The 15,337-nt window shown below is 44.5% G+C and overlaps 1 protein-coding gene across 1 annotated transcript in view; it reads left to right on the top strand.

The window, feature by feature from the left end:
• Nucleotides 1-2,620: 2,620 nt before the first annotated feature.
• ATP4A (ATPase H+/K+ transporting subunit alpha) overlaps nt 2,621-15,337 on the top strand; it is a 33,509-nt gene continuing 20,792 nt past the window's right edge. Inside the window, exons 1-4 of the mRNA XM_063140500.1 lie at nt 2,621-2,688; nt 10,862-10,993; nt 14,044-14,103; nt 14,930-15,133. Of these exons, the coding sequence (XP_062996570.1) occupies nt 2,677-2,688; nt 10,862-10,993; nt 14,044-14,103; nt 14,930-15,133 (408 nt within the window). The 5' untranslated portion in view covers nt 2,621-2,676. The remainder of the gene's footprint in view (nt 2,689-10,861; nt 10,994-14,043; nt 14,104-14,929; nt 15,134-15,337) is intronic.

Here is a 15,337-nt window from a genome sequence, read left to right as displayed (position 1 = left end):
CCAGGATAAAATCAGATGCAGTGCAGAAATGCAAATTTAAAATACAAATTTAAAACAGCAAAGTTAAAATTAAATTTATAAACTGTTAAAATGCTGAGAGAGTAAAAAAAGGTCTACACCTAGCATCTGAAAGAATATAGTGTAGGTGCCGGGTGAACCTCCTTAGGGAGCTCATTCCACAGCCGGGGTGCCACAGCAGAGAAGGCCTTCCTCCTGGCAGCCACCTGCCTTACTTCCTAATATAATAATAGTGAGAGCATTTCATTTCCAAGTAGAAAATATTTGGTGCTCCCCCATTTTTGGGGGGTGCACCTATATTTATTTATTTATTTATTTATTACATTTCTATACCGCCCAATAGCCGAAGCTCTCTGGGCGGTTCACAAACTGCTTTTCAGTGCTTCATAATTGTGCAAATAGGTATTGTTAGCAGTATTATTTTCCCTGGGCCCTTGACAACTGAGTGCAAATTGGCCTACTCACAAGCTCGCCTTCTCAATTTCCTTGTATGTTACCTACTCCACTGCAAACTAAAAGGGGCAGCCATCAGAGCAGAGAGGGGGCCAGGAAGAGGAGACAAGATGGGTTCTGCCACAAAGGCACCTGGGATACATCCCAGATCCAGCTGGAGGACTGAGGGGGAAGGAGGGGGAGAGCAAACCACAGCAAGCGTGACTGTCTGTTGGGCGTACCGCAGGTTGTTCTGCGGACAACCAACCCACCATGGCTTATTCACAGGCTTTGCATGTTGTGCGAACCCAACTAATGTGACTATGAAAGCCCCATTGATTTCAGTGGGTCTCCTTGAAGTATGACTAAGGGCCTTGCTAGATGGAGGTTTAGCCCAGTGCTCGCCCCTGTGCATCCAGATGGCGCACAGGGGATCCTGGGGTCAGGCAGGGGTGAAACCTCCCTGGGCACGGGGTAAGTGAAACCCCATGTAGCCCGGTTTTTCCTGCAGTCCCGGCCTCAGGTCGGACTGAGGCCTGGACCACGGGTGTGTGGACTGTTCCGCCACTTTTCCCGGCTACCGCACTTACGCGCGAGTAGCCAGGAAAAGCAGCGGACAAGCCACAGCGCTCCCACCCTCCCTTCCCCCAAATCCCCCCCATGACCTCCCCTGGCCTCCGATCCCCCACGTCCATGTCTCACCACCACCCATCCTCACCTCCTATGTCCTGCCGCCGATGTCCCAAGCTGCTCTGTCCTGCTACTGCTGCCGATGTCCCCAGCCACTCTGTCCCACTGCCGCTGCCACTGTCCTCAGCCGGCGTTTCCTGTTGTTGCCATGTCCGGCCTGCAGGACATGGCGACAGCAGGCATCACAGACCGGACATGGCGACAACAGGAAACGCCAGCTGGGGACAGTGACGGTGGCAGCGGGACAGAGCGGCTGGGGACATCGGCGGCAGCAGCAACGGCAGGATACAGGAGGTGGGGACAGGAGGGATCGGAGGCCAAGGGAGGTCATGGGGGGAAATTTGGGGACGGGGGGGGGACCCTTTTTTAAAAAAAAATACACACCTTACCTTTCCGGTGGTGAGCTCCTGAGCACGCCAGCCTCTTTAACAAAAAAAAATGGCAGACGCGACGGGGCTTCGTCATGTCTAATGTGTAGATAGGCGTGACGGCCCATGCTAATTGTAGCGCGGCCTCGCAGCGCCTGAAGCACCGATTTTCAGGTAGGTCTAGCAAGGCCCTAAATCTGCAACCAACCCATTTAGTGTAATTTCAATAGAAGGGAAAAAACAACTCACCCTTGTGGGCAAGACAGTTACCAAGCGGTCTGTACGGCTGCTCAAACTGCTGTCTGGGTGGTAAACATCGATGGGCAAGTTTATGGCCCCTGCTCTCAATTCGTATGGTCCTTTATCATGAAAACAGACATGGGCTGGATAGCCCCTCAAACGAAAGATGTCTTCAAATAGAGGAACATCGTCTTCACAGCCCTTCAGATAGACCACCCTTCCCGAAACTGAGGCCCTCTTGATGTTTGGGACTTCATCTCTCAGCAGCCCCAGCATGCATGGCCAATGGTCAGGAATTCTGGGAAGTGTAGTCTAAAACTTCCAGAGGACACCAAGTTGGGGAAGGCCAATATAGTCTGTCCTGGGAAAAGTAGGGCATGTGGCCATCTTTAGATTGCCTTCAAAGCCTTCTTGTGGACTTTCCAGAAGATGTGGATGATGGCCACTCTGTGAAATGGGATGATGGGGCATATGGATGTTTGATCCCAGGCTCAGGCCATGTCTCTAGAGCCCTGTATTGCATGGCAGCAGCTATGTCCTTTTATGCTAGGTGTTCCTTCATTCCCTGGACCTTCAAGGTCTTTGCCTTGGCTGCCTAGATCTGTTTGCTCTAGAGGGAGATAGTGTGGAAAGGACATCCCAAGGTGAAGTTTTCTGCTGGGTGTTTATTTTCTCCTGTACAGGTCTGTCACCTCCTGGTGTGTGACTTCAAATAACACGCAAGAAGGCCTGGCTGGGCGGCATTTGGAACCGCCTCTTGATCTCAGGGCAGGGTGACATCCACAGGAATTGATAAAAGTGGGGCACCTGAGAGTGGAGACCGTTTACCCGGCTGGGCCGTGCAGCATCTGCAGCAGCTTCACACACTCAAGACCCATCTGGGTCTGTCTTGTTGGTTTCAGAAGGGACTGGGACCAAAGGAATCAAAATGGGGAAGGCGGTAAGGACCATTCTGTTTTCACGCAGATACCCCTGCTGAAAGAGGAGGTTTAGGGTCTCCAGTTTCAGCTGGAGTGGCCCTCTTTATAAGGTGGTTTGATCTCCAACACTTAGCAAGTGAATATGTGTCCCTCCAATTATAAAAATCTGTTGATTTAGCATCTCTGATTTTTTGTTAAAGGCGAGGAGCCCCCGGGGTGAGGGTGAGGGTGTGGGGTGTTTTTTCTGGCCAGTAAGCAATTCTATTGGTATAGGAATCATTTTCATGCATGACGCTCAAATGTGCATTTGAACATTTGCTGCACGCTCTGGGTGATGCGTGAATGGGATAAACCACAAAAGAGATCTGGAATTGATATCCTAATCTAGACAATGTGGATTTGGCATTTGCATTATACATGTGTATAAGGAAAAAGTGACTTGTGTCTCAAACTATGTGATATTTATAGACGTTGTTATGGAGAAGAATAGAGCTGTGTTTTGTTTTGTTTTGTTTTGAAATCTAATGTACTTTCCAGCCAATTAAAATTTTACATTCACCTAATGGTAGGGTGACCATATGGAAAGGAGGACAGGGCTCCTGTATCTTTAACAGTTGTATAGAAAAGGGAAATTCAGCAAGTGCCATTTGTATATATAGAGAACCTGGTGAAATTTCCTCTTCATCACAACAGTTAAAGCTGCAGGTACCCTGCTCTCTTTTAAATCTGGTTACTCTAGTATAGCTCCTGCACTTTAACTGTTGTGATGAAGAGGGAATTTCACCAGGTTCCCAATATTTATTTATTTATTTATTTATTACATTTCTATACCGCCCAATAGCCGGAGCTCTCTGGGCAGTTCACAAAAATTAAAAACATTCAAAGTAAAAACAACAGTATAAAACCATAACATAAAATACAAATGACACCTGCTGAAAATCCCTTTTCTCTACAACTGTTAAGGATACAGGAGCCCTGTCCTCCTTTTCATATGGTCACCTAATATGCTCCTTTTCATATGGTCACCTAATGGACACAGGAAATCAAAATACTTCGGTGCCATGCAGAAATGCACCATTAAATGCCCCCCTCTCTCTTTCTTTTGCATTATTTGTACATTGATATGAACTTTGTCAGTGTGAGGCATGAATGGAAGGACAGGAGCAACGTAGTCAAATATACCTGATTGGTGCTTCTAGACAGACAATTTCTATCTACCAATCAAAAAGTAGTGTGCAGCTGCCATTCTATTTTGCCCTCTTTGATGGATTTTTTTTTGGTGGTATAAGATGGAAGAAGTAGTGGGAAAACATGGGAGAGGTACAAATGGAAGATGAGAACCTCTGGAAGCTAAGAAACATCCATGTTTGAAGCAGGCCAATTGCACAATAAAAGCATTGGCTGCAAGCACTCCTTGTGAGTTGCACAATCTGCCCAGCTAAAGAGAGCCCAAGAGGGTGAAGTTTCCCCCCACCTTTCGGTGCATGCTTTTAGAGGGGGAGCTTAGCATGTGCAATTGTGAGTGCACCATCCGTACAATGGATTTGTTGACCTGGACAGGATGAGAAGTTGCGTAAATTGAATGAGTGGTGGTTGATGGGGCTAGCCAGGTTGAACGCAACAGGTGTTGCAGATAGTGCTGCACAATATGGTTTCACTCATCGCAGGAGAGAGAGTGGAACCAGTGCTGCACCTTGCAGAAAAGTATAATCCCATCTGTGGGCTCGCTTAGCAAAAGGAGCAGTGATTTCACTCAACTAGGTTCTATACAAATCTTCTAGGCAGTCAATTCAGAAGATCATGAATATGGTAGAATCAGGAGGAATCCAACCAGTTGAACAGAATGCTTTCAGGTTTAAAAAAAAATCCTTATGGCTACAGGGAAAAAGCAGAGGGGGAAGATATGGCAGTTCTTGCTTTAAGAAATAGAAGTGTCTCCACAGGTATCTATGAAGTGCAATGGAAGACTTAAGCATGGTTAACTTCTCCCACTGAAATCAACAGGACTTTAAGTGCTTGACAAAAAACAATCCTATGTCCCCTAAACAATCCTATGTCCCCTATCCCTTCTGAGGGATCATAGGACGCCAGAAGAGTTTGCACCCCATCTGAGAAGCTCATAGACAATGCTGTGAACTTGGGGGTGGGAACTGAACAGGGTATAGGGTGACCATATGGAAAGGAGGACAGGGCTACTGTATCTTTAACAGTTGCATAGAAAAGGGGATTTCAGCAGGTGTCATTTGTATGCATGCAGCATCTGGTGAAATTCCCTCTACATCGCAACAGTTAAAGCTGCAGGAGCCCTGCCCTGAGTGACCAGATACAAAAGAGGGCAGGGCTCCTGCAGCTTTAACTGTTGCGATGAAGAGGGAATTTCACCAGGTGCTGCATGCGTACAAATGACACCTGCCGAAATTCCCTTTTCTATGCAACTGTTAAAGATACAGGAGCCCTGTCCTCCTTTTCATATGGTCACCCTAACAGGGTTTCCTGCAGACACAATCACCTCCCCATTGTGGAAAGCTTTGCACCAACTTCCTTTCCCAAGGTCGGTGCTGTGACCTTGGGAAGTGGGGAAAGGCCATGTGGAGGGCAGGGAGGGAAGACACTGGGAATCTGCTGGATCCACAAAACTCTTTGCTCCTGTCACACCCGCAAGCATCTGCTAGACAGGCTTAGAAGCCCGTCTAGCAGAAAACACAAGAAAGGCGGATGGCTAAAAAGCCTCCCCAGCAAAAGACCGGCACAGCATCAGATCCTTGGAAGCCTCCCATCTCAGAAGCTAGTGGGCCACAATCCGATCGAATTGTGCCCTAGTTTTGGCTGGATCGTATCGACTGTTTGCATCTTCAGCTGCATTTTTGTCCTCAGTTCCCACCTTGGGATTTCACTGGCTGAGGGTTGGCTATTTTAGTTGCATTCATGTATTTGCATTTAAAATACAGCGGACACGATTTGTCTACTCCTTTAGCTTCTTGCTCACCTTTCCGAAACAACAGCAAGAACAAAAACCTCTGCTGATACACTGTGTTTTTTTCTTACTCAAATCCTCGTGTGCTTTATACAATGTCCGAAGATTGGCCTACCTATTCCCCTGGTTCAGACATGCCTGTGTAGACGACTTGATTTCTCTGCAGTTTCAGACTACCTATTTGATGACTGGCAGCTAAACGTGTAAACTCGGAGGATCTGTGAAAGTGGTGTCTATGCAGTGTTATATCAGTCAGTGCCACATTGACCCGTGCAAGTGATCATGGCATGTGTGAAATCTCTGTGTGTGTGTGTCTCAGAGAGAGAGAAGGAATGACAAAGAAACATGTATTCAAGGCAGCAGCTGCTGCTCTGGGAGATTTGATTTCTTACTTCTCTGCCAGAAAGAACACTCTGTTCCCACTCCTGATTCTCCTGAGATTGCAGAACTGAAGGAAAGTCTACTTTGGCCAAGAGCCAACCCTCCCATTAGCCAGAGTGGGGTGACCACCCCAGACAGCTCATTTGGGTGTCATGTCAGGGCAGCACATTGTTGGTTATTTAATTTATTAGGGTTGTAATTTTGTTTTACTGCCAGGAAGGGGGAGAGAGGCACTTATGGAATTTTCTGCCTCGGGTACCGCAACAGCTCGATCAGCCTTGGGTACACTGGAAGCTGCTGGATCCAATGTCAGTGGGGCGGTAAATCCGCTCCGGGTTTCAGTCAGAACTCTAAAGGAACTATCCAAAGTCACCTTGGAGAGCTCCTTTAGAGTTCTGACTAAAACCTGGAGCGGATTCGCCATCCCACTGACATTGGAGCCGGCAACCTCTACGGCTTGGATACGATGTACTTTGACTTGGTAGCAGCAGCCAATGGAGTGGGGGAAGGGGGGAGAAATGTCATTGGCACAGTTGGCAAAAAATGTCATTGGCACAGGTAGCAAACTGTGTTGGGCTGGGCCAGCTCTGCCCAATCACTGCCCCCAGAACCAAGGGCTGCTGGTGTGTGTGGAGGCGGGAGTGTTGTTTGATTTGTACTGTTGCCATCTCTTCAAGCCACCTCGATCATTCGATCAAAAGTCAGAACGTTAATATTTACTGTATAATGAATGTTTACTTCACATTGTCCTTCCTTTCTGCAGTGATCATGATGAAGACATGATACTGCTATGAGTTTCCCATCAACCTTTTTTTTTTTAATTGCCCAGAATCCTCCCTTTCTTTTGGGGAGTAGCTTGCACAAAAGCTAAGGAACCTTCCCTAACCTGGTACCCTCTAGATGTGTTGGACTACAACTCCCAGAATTCCTGAGCACTGGCATCCCAGGAGTTGTAATCCATCCCATCTGGAAGGCACCAGATTGGGGAAGACTCCTCTTTGAAGGGGGCTTATATCTCTCCTCCTCCCCGTTCTCTTCCCTCCTGTCTCCTGGAATGAGGTCACCAAGCTGCGTGTCTGGGAAGAAGCTGGCAGCTCTAGGGAAAATGACCTTCTTGGTGGTGGCCTCATGATTATAGAATACTATCCCTACTGAGGCCCGCCTGGCACCACAGTGTCATCTTTTCATCTACTCTTAGACATTAGACAGGATTTTTTATTATTATTCTTATTGGGTTCTGGGATTTACTGTTGATCATTTTAAAATCATTATATTTTTGTATGTTGGTTTCATTATGTATTTTTAGGGATTTAATCTTTGTAAACTGCCCAGAGAGCTTTGGCTGTTGGGCAGTATATTGGAAAAGGGGACAAAAGCACCAATGACAACAGAAGAAAAGGGGAGACGTGTCCTCTGGTGCTAAGTAAGGTTTAAAATATTTAATAATGATTTCTTCAATAAAAAATAATATGTAAATTCAAATAAGACAGATTGACGTGTACACTAGCTCAACAAAACGTCGAGCTAGTGTACGTGTCAATCTGTCTTATTTGAATTTACATATTATTTTTTATTGAAGAAATCATTATTAAATATTTTAAACCTTACTTAGCACCAGGGGACACGTCTCCCTTTTTCTTCTGTTGGGAAGAAATATCAGCTGTTCTGCACAGCTGTATAGAAATATAATAAATGGACAAATAAATGAATTGGACTCAGACGGATTCAGAAGGCTGTGTTTGAGCTCTGTAACAGTATTTTGGGATCCTGGCTTGTCTCCCTAGTGATCTGGACGTGGGTGTAGTGAACTGTGACATATCTGCTGGGGCTTTTATGCTGGGAAGCCCCACTTCTTCCCAGTTTGTATATTAAATAAACCATAATAAATTAAGTCTCCAGCGAACTCATTCAAAGGAAACCAAAACCACTGCTTACGTGCAAAAAAACCCGAAATCTCACAGCTCGGAGTATTTGAAGCACGCACAACCACACTGTTCTTTTAAAAAATGAAACTTTTTTTTTACTAGGGCTGCAATGTTGAGGCAATTCATCAGTGAGATTAATTGATTAAAAACATTTTGTGGGAGTCCACATGGGCACTCCAATCAGAGAGCAGATTATTATTACTATTATTATTATTATTATTATTAATAATAATAATAATAATAATAATACAAACATTTATAAAAACTGCAGGCAGCAAGTATCAGTCTAAGAAAGAGGCATTCTACCTGAAAGGGAAAGGAGAAGGCCTCTTCTCAGGCGATGCCTGTTGTGACACATGCATGCAACATCTCAAAACAAAGTGTTAGATCCAAATGAAGGCTGCAATCCTATACCCTAGGGGTGGGGAGCGTCCAGACCATGGGACAAATGTGGACTTCCAGATCTATCCATCTAAATCTCCTGACTCTCTCCAAAACACACCCTTCTCTACAGGCCACACCCACTCACTGGCTGCACTCCGAGGTTATTGATATTATTTACTCCAACCTAGGGTGACCATATTTGGGAAACCAAAAAAGAGGACACCTAGTGTGTGTGGGGGGAAGCAGCTTTCTGAGTCTTGCAAAAAGTACGTTATTCCCCCGCCACCTTAAAGAACCCAATTGGAGTGGAGGAGGGGAAAGGATTTCATTCTGCACCACCACCATCCACTCCAATTGGGGCCTTTTCTATAATGTCCACGAATGACCCACTTTCCCCTTTAAGACCTCAATTGGAGCTCGGGGTGGGGGAATGATGTGCCTCAAGAAAGCATGTCACTCCCTCCTGCCATGCTAATGGCAGCCTTAAAGAGGAAGGTGTGTCATTCCAGGACATTATTGAAAATTATAGAAAATCCCCCCTGACACCATGGAAAGAACAAAAACCAGGACAAATCCAGGGAAATCCTGACAGTTGGTCACCCTACTCCAACCTGTTCTGTCACTCCAACTTCAAAGCCAATAGAGTGAACCATGATAAGTGGGGAAGGAGAATGCCTGGGTCTTCTTTTTTTTCCCTTGCATACTTAAGAAAGTATGAAAAAAGGGAACTTCAGCAGGTGTCATCTGTATATATGGGGAACCTGGTGAAATTCCCTCTTCATCACAACAGTTAAAGGCACAGGAGCTATACTAGAGTGACCCAGATGTAAAAGAGGGCAGGGCTCCTGCAGCTTTAACTGTTGTGATGAAGAGGAAATTTCACCAGGTTCCCCTTATATACAAATGACATCTGCTGAAATTCCCTTTTCTATGCAACTGTTAAAAATAAAAGAGCCCTGTCCTCCTTTTCATAGGGTCACCCTAGTTGAAATCAGTGGGACAAATTAGTTATTATTAACTTGACAATGATATAAATTGGACCTAAGTTGTAAGACCCACAATGTTCATTGAAGTTTATTCCTGGGCAAGCATTCATAGAAATTCAGCCTCCGTTTGTATCTAATGCAAAGAAAATATGCCTTCAAAACTGTTGATTTTGTTCTCATCTGGAAATGTATGCAGATGAATCAAATAGAATGCATAAAATTAACCAACTTGCATTTCTTTAAATAGCTCCATTTCTCTTTAGCCTTCCCTTTGCTTTTTCTTATGCTGAGGGATGAAATAAGTGCCAGGTTTATATCAGAGCATAATGTCAGATTGTGGTTATATTTGATATACATCTTGGAAATTTGTAGTGAAAAAACAACCCTCCTGCTAAGCTCATGGGTTCTATTCCAAAAAACCCAGATCTTTAGGCATTTAAAAAGAAAGAGTGTCCTTAATGGAATGCTTAGTCTGAGAAAATTCTCTGCGCTCATAAAAAAAATGCCATTTAAAAACAAAACTAACATCCATGCCTAATGGCATTTGAACCTTTGGATGTTTACTCTCTACATCGGGGGGAGGCTTAATTTCAATTGGGATTCCTGGAATCTGTTCTAATTGCCAGGGTTGAGCCCTGAAACATATGAAGAGATAAAAGACAATGCTATGAGCTTGTACAAAGTGCCTTTAGTTGCCATTAAAGTGTGTGATGTTTAAACTAGGGTGACCATATAAAAAGGAGGACAGGGCTCCTGTGTCTTTAACAGTTGTGTAGAAAAGGGAATTTCAGCAGGTGTCGTTTGCATGCATGCAGCACCTGGTGAAATTCCCCCTTCATCACCACAGTTAAAACTGCAGGATCCCTGTCCTCTTTAGTATCTGGTCACGCTCATATAGCTCCTGCAGCTTTAACTGTGGTGATGAAGGGGGAATTTCACCACGTGCTGTATACATACAAACGACACCTGCTGAAATTCTCCCTTCAATACAACTGTTAAAGATACAGGAGCCCTGTCCTCCTTTTCATATGGTCACCCTATTTAAACAGACTGGTGAGTCAGTTTGAACTCACAGTCTGTCTGTCTTTCTTTCAGAGGGAGGGAGGAATCACGTTTCCCTACCATCGCTTTGCCTCCTGCTTCTGTCCACAATAGGGCCACGCAGCTTCCTCTTTCTTCACATGGGGAAGAAAGAGGAAAGAAGTAACAATAGCGCTTCGGCTATTGGGTGGTATAAAAATGCAATAAATAAATCAATAAAATAAATAAACAACCACGTGGCCCATTCAGTGGGGCGGTTCTGTAGCACAGCTTCTCCTGCACACAGCAGGAAGTGACGCCAATTATTGTCAGAGCCAAGAAGAAACGGATTTTCCAGGTCGTATTTTGTAATGGAAAAAACAGAAGAAGAAGCGGGAGGCGCACAGAAGGATCACTGTGTCATCAAAATGACCCGTGAAGATCCTTGGGTGGCCAGTCGCAAGCTTGTGATAAAATGCTCATCTGAAAACACACTCTCTCTCTCTCTCTCTCTCCCCTTCAGGATAAGTATGAGATGTACTCCGTGGAAATGGAGAGAGACTCTGGTGGGGACATGGACGTTAAGATCAAGAAGAAGAAGAAAGGGGAGAAAAAGAAAGAGAAGCTGGAGAGTATGAAGAAAGAGATGGATGTGGTAAGTTGTGGAGCAGACTTTTGTGTGAATTTGGGCATTCTCAAAGGTACTTTTATTTCCCTAGTGCTGAGAGGTCCCAGTGGGAAAGCCCCCTTGATTTCGATCACCCATCCAGTATAATTATTTACTCACTTTTGAATTGGAATTTTTGCCCCAGAAAATTCTCCAATGCAAATTAGCCTAATTTGCATAGGGTAATTTGCATCAGAAAATGTTCCTGTTCCATTGGAAAATCACTAGAGGGTGATCTAGGTTTGCATGTTTAGTCAATACATGTAAAATAAACAACAAAGTTAAAAACACACACAAAGAAGTACCCCATTTTGTTATTTTCTTTTGTCTCACTACACCACAAGCATGTGAACTGAAATATTTGAGGGAGAGAACTGAAGCACACTTAATGTGATTTAAGTGTTATATTACGTAGACCTTTTATTAGAACACTCATAAACATTGCAAGACAATAGCATCGACTTTCCCTAATTGCTTAAATGTAAGAAAGAAACAAAGGTACTGAAAACTTTGGCATACTATTCTGCCTTTCCAAGCCTGATGCCCTCCAGATTTTTGTACTACAACTCCCAGCATCCTTCAGTCAGCATGGCAGGCACCAGACTGGGGAAGTCTGTGCTAATTAATTTTAGCAACCCAACCAACAGCTCATGATATGATGATGACCACTCATCTCTTTCAACAGAGTTCAAATCTCCCCCACGACGGTTGCTGGGATACCTTCAATTTTGCTATCACTACTTATTCATTCCATTTCGCAGGGATAGATATGAACGGCAGTGATATATTCTCTCACATACGTGCTAGGGATACTCACCTGAAACACTCATTTCAACTAGGAAACAGTCAAACTTGTCTAATATTGCATTTGCAATTGGCATGGTTACTCATGAACCCATGAGATGGGGGGGAATCCAAAGAAAAATAAAGCGCTGAATTCCGCCACCCCCACCCCCTCCTTTCATCACTGGATTAAGCACTCTTTTGCGAGTAACTTCTGGTGGGCAGCAGCAAACCTACTAGTGGCAATGGGCAGCAGTTTTTAACTGGACCTGCCAGGGACTGAACCTGAGATAGTCTGCATGAACATATACAGCTGCATGTATCAAAGGTGTTGTAGTGTAGACTGCTTCTGTTTACTATGACAATAGCCAGCCATACCCTCCTCCTCAATATTCCATTCCATCCCCATCTGCCCTGATTTTCCATTCCCCCCCCCCCAACAGTGAGTCATTATTCCATGGCCACTGAGGATGTTCAGCCCTCATTCAAATATTTCCCCCCCTAAATATTTTTTGTACTTCTATAAACCTTAGGATTCTACCAACCCGCTGGTATCTCCCTCTTATTCATGTATGGTGCCATTTTGCTATTTTTTAGCTTCGGTAATAGGTGGAATAATACTTCCCCCATGTAGACCAGTATGGTCTCCTCTCAAAGACAGCAATTCTCCACCATCTCAAAAACCAAATAACCTTTCCCAACCTTGTTGACCAAGATCCTTTTAGCTGCAGACTCCAGGGATTGAAATCAATATGCCAGACTGGCCAAGTTAGTGGATGCAATCCAGGTGGTTTTTAAAGGAAATGAGGGCCCTTTGGATCTAACAAATTCAAGCCTGTCCTCAACATCAGAAGACCCCTATATGGCCCTTCCTCCAGCAAAAAGACTTCCAGCAGTTCTAAACTCAAGGGACTTTCTTTGAGTGTATGTGGGGCTGGACCTCTGAAATGGACAGGCCAACCCACAAGCAGAGAGGTTCTTCTTCCCCATCGTAATCCCCCTCAGACGGCCTTTGAGGTGGAAAAGATGGCTCTGTAAGTCCCCCTAACTCTCTCCTCAAGCTTTACAAGCCCTCTCAGCAAGCCTGTTGCCGGCCGGCCTGTCCATTTTTCCATGTCCCCACCAAAATTACACTTCAAGACAACAAGGCCATTTTGTGTCGGCATGGCAACACTCCCATGGAAGGAATCCCCCATAACAAAGTCCAGCCTATTTACGTGAGTCTGGAAAAGAACGGAATGTTGTTCAGTCAACAAATCTGACATGACCTTATTCTCTCAAAACACTTGTTCCCAGTACATTTCAACTAATTCAAGGTTTTGGAGTATTGTTTATAAAGAACAGCCACAAAGGCATGCTCAGAGTCCATTAATTCTATCAGATACCAAGAGTCAATACTGGCCACATTCTAATTCAGCCAGTCTAATCTATGTTTGTCTGTGCTCATCGGTCACAAGGCTACACATTTAATTTTACCCAGACACATTTCAAATAATAAAAAAACAGATATAATATGCAATTTCATAGTTTAACATCCCCTCAAAGCTCCTTTTAACACAGATAGGGGTGTTTCAGAGGATGGGAGGGAACTTATTTCATTGGATTTTGAGTAAGTAATTTTTTCTGAACATTTTGGTATAAATATTTCTGCTGCAGTTTTGACTTGGGCAGATCTATACCTCACATCTTATCAATATGATCCCATCATGGTTACACTATATCCCTCTTCTGCATTTAAACCTTATAGCACACAAAATGACATCTGTTGAGTAATAAGGAATAAAAATTAGAAAATAGCTCTAGAAAAGCAGTATATGGAATAAGTAATGTGCCCCAACAGTTATCGGTGCACTTCAATACCACAGTAATGCAGTATTGTTGTTGTTTTTAATTTGGAAAACTGTTCTAGGGAGGAAGGGTTTGTCTTCATGACGGCATAGATGCAGGTCAATCAGCACTTTGCACAGCCACCAAGCAGCACAATTGGTTTCTTCTGAGTTCGGTCCAGCAGGAAATGGACTGGGTGGGCTGAGAGCTTTCTACAGCAATTTAGGGCATAATCCTATGCATGTTTAGACAGAACAAGGTGCTGCAACTCCCAGCATTCCCCAGGCAGCCATGCTAATGGGAGAATTAACTTAGATTTCTTTTCCTGTGTCATAAAAATTAGTGGACTGTGTCACACTCAAAGAGTGGAGGGCCATCTCTTCTCTGAAACCTTTCTCTTTTCACCTCGGACCTGTTCTCTCTTTTAGGATGATCACCAGTTGACAGTGGAAGAGTTGGAAATGAAGTATCAGACCAACATCAACAAGGTGATGGCCTCAGATTCAAAAGAGGGGAAATTTAAGAAGCTGAGAGTGGTGTGTGTTGCAGAGCCTAATTGCGTAAACCTCTTCTACCTGACCTGAAAGTTTGAGCACCATCTAGAGTTGAAAGAAAATGTAACATGAAATTTAGAATGTGGCCAAAGAACATCCAGAAATTGCAGACATTTTTAAATTTCACTCCTGAGATTCGAATTGGGAAGTGTATTGCTTTCAGTGTGTTAATACACATTTAAAGGAATGATGGAGGTGGTTATTCTTATTTTTAAAAGTTTAACAAGTCTTTCCACCCAGCCACATTCATTTTAGTCCTAATATGGGAGACTCTGGCCCTTTCTACACCTAAGGATTATCCCAGAAAAATGGAGGGATTGTCCCTGCCTAATCCCGGGATCCCCTGTGTGTCCTTTGGATGCACAGGGATAATCCCAGGATGATCCTGGAGGGAAAGGCAGGTGTAGAAACGGTCTCTGTAGTGTTGGGTTTAAAAAAAAAACACCATCAAATGGGTTGTGCAGAGAATAATTTATTTAGAGCAAGAGCCTTGGGATTGTCAAAGCAAGTCATTCCTGCAGCCTATACTAAGGGAGATGGGCCATTCCATCAGTCCTGCTGGAAGACTTAAATTTTCTTCCTCTTCCTTCCCCATTCCTTTTTCCTCGTGTGTTGTGTATTTTTTATTGATTATATGTGAGCCACTCCAGGAGTCTTTTTGGGCTGAGGAGTGAGATAAAAGTGGAAAACACACCCCTCCCATCCCCAAACCTAGGGAAATTTCCCTGATTGCCGTGTCTACCCTTCTCTCTACCTCCAGGGTCTGACCAGCACTGTGGCAGGAGAGGTCTTTCTTCGTGATGGCCCCAACGAGCTGAAACCCCCCAAGGGCACCCCCGAGTACGTGAAGTTTGCCCGTCAACTGGCAGGAGGACTGCAGTGTCTCATGTGGGTGGCAGCTGTCATCTGCCTCATTGCCTTTGGCATCGAATACGGACAAGGCAATCCGACCAGCGAGGACAATGTAAGTAGCCAAGAGGATGCTGGAAGGAGTGAACAGTGCCAAGGGACAGAGCTGAGGAGCTGGCTTGCCCAGCAATACAAGACTATTTTGATGCTCCAATAGATAGCATTTGCAAATGGACGCTAAAGGGCACATGGTAATCGGTGCTGGATTCATGTGTTGGAGAGCCCTTGGACAAAACGCCCTCAATGGGCTCCCCCCGCT

Source organism: Elgaria multicarinata, chromosome 13, assembly GCF_023053635.1.
Source record: "Elgaria multicarinata webbii isolate HBS135686 ecotype San Diego chromosome 13, rElgMul1.1.pri, whole genome shotgun sequence".
NCBI classification, from domain to species: domain Eukaryota; kingdom Metazoa; phylum Chordata; class Lepidosauria; order Squamata; family Anguidae; genus Elgaria; species Elgaria multicarinata.
This window is presented reverse-complemented; position numbering and strand designations above follow the sequence as displayed.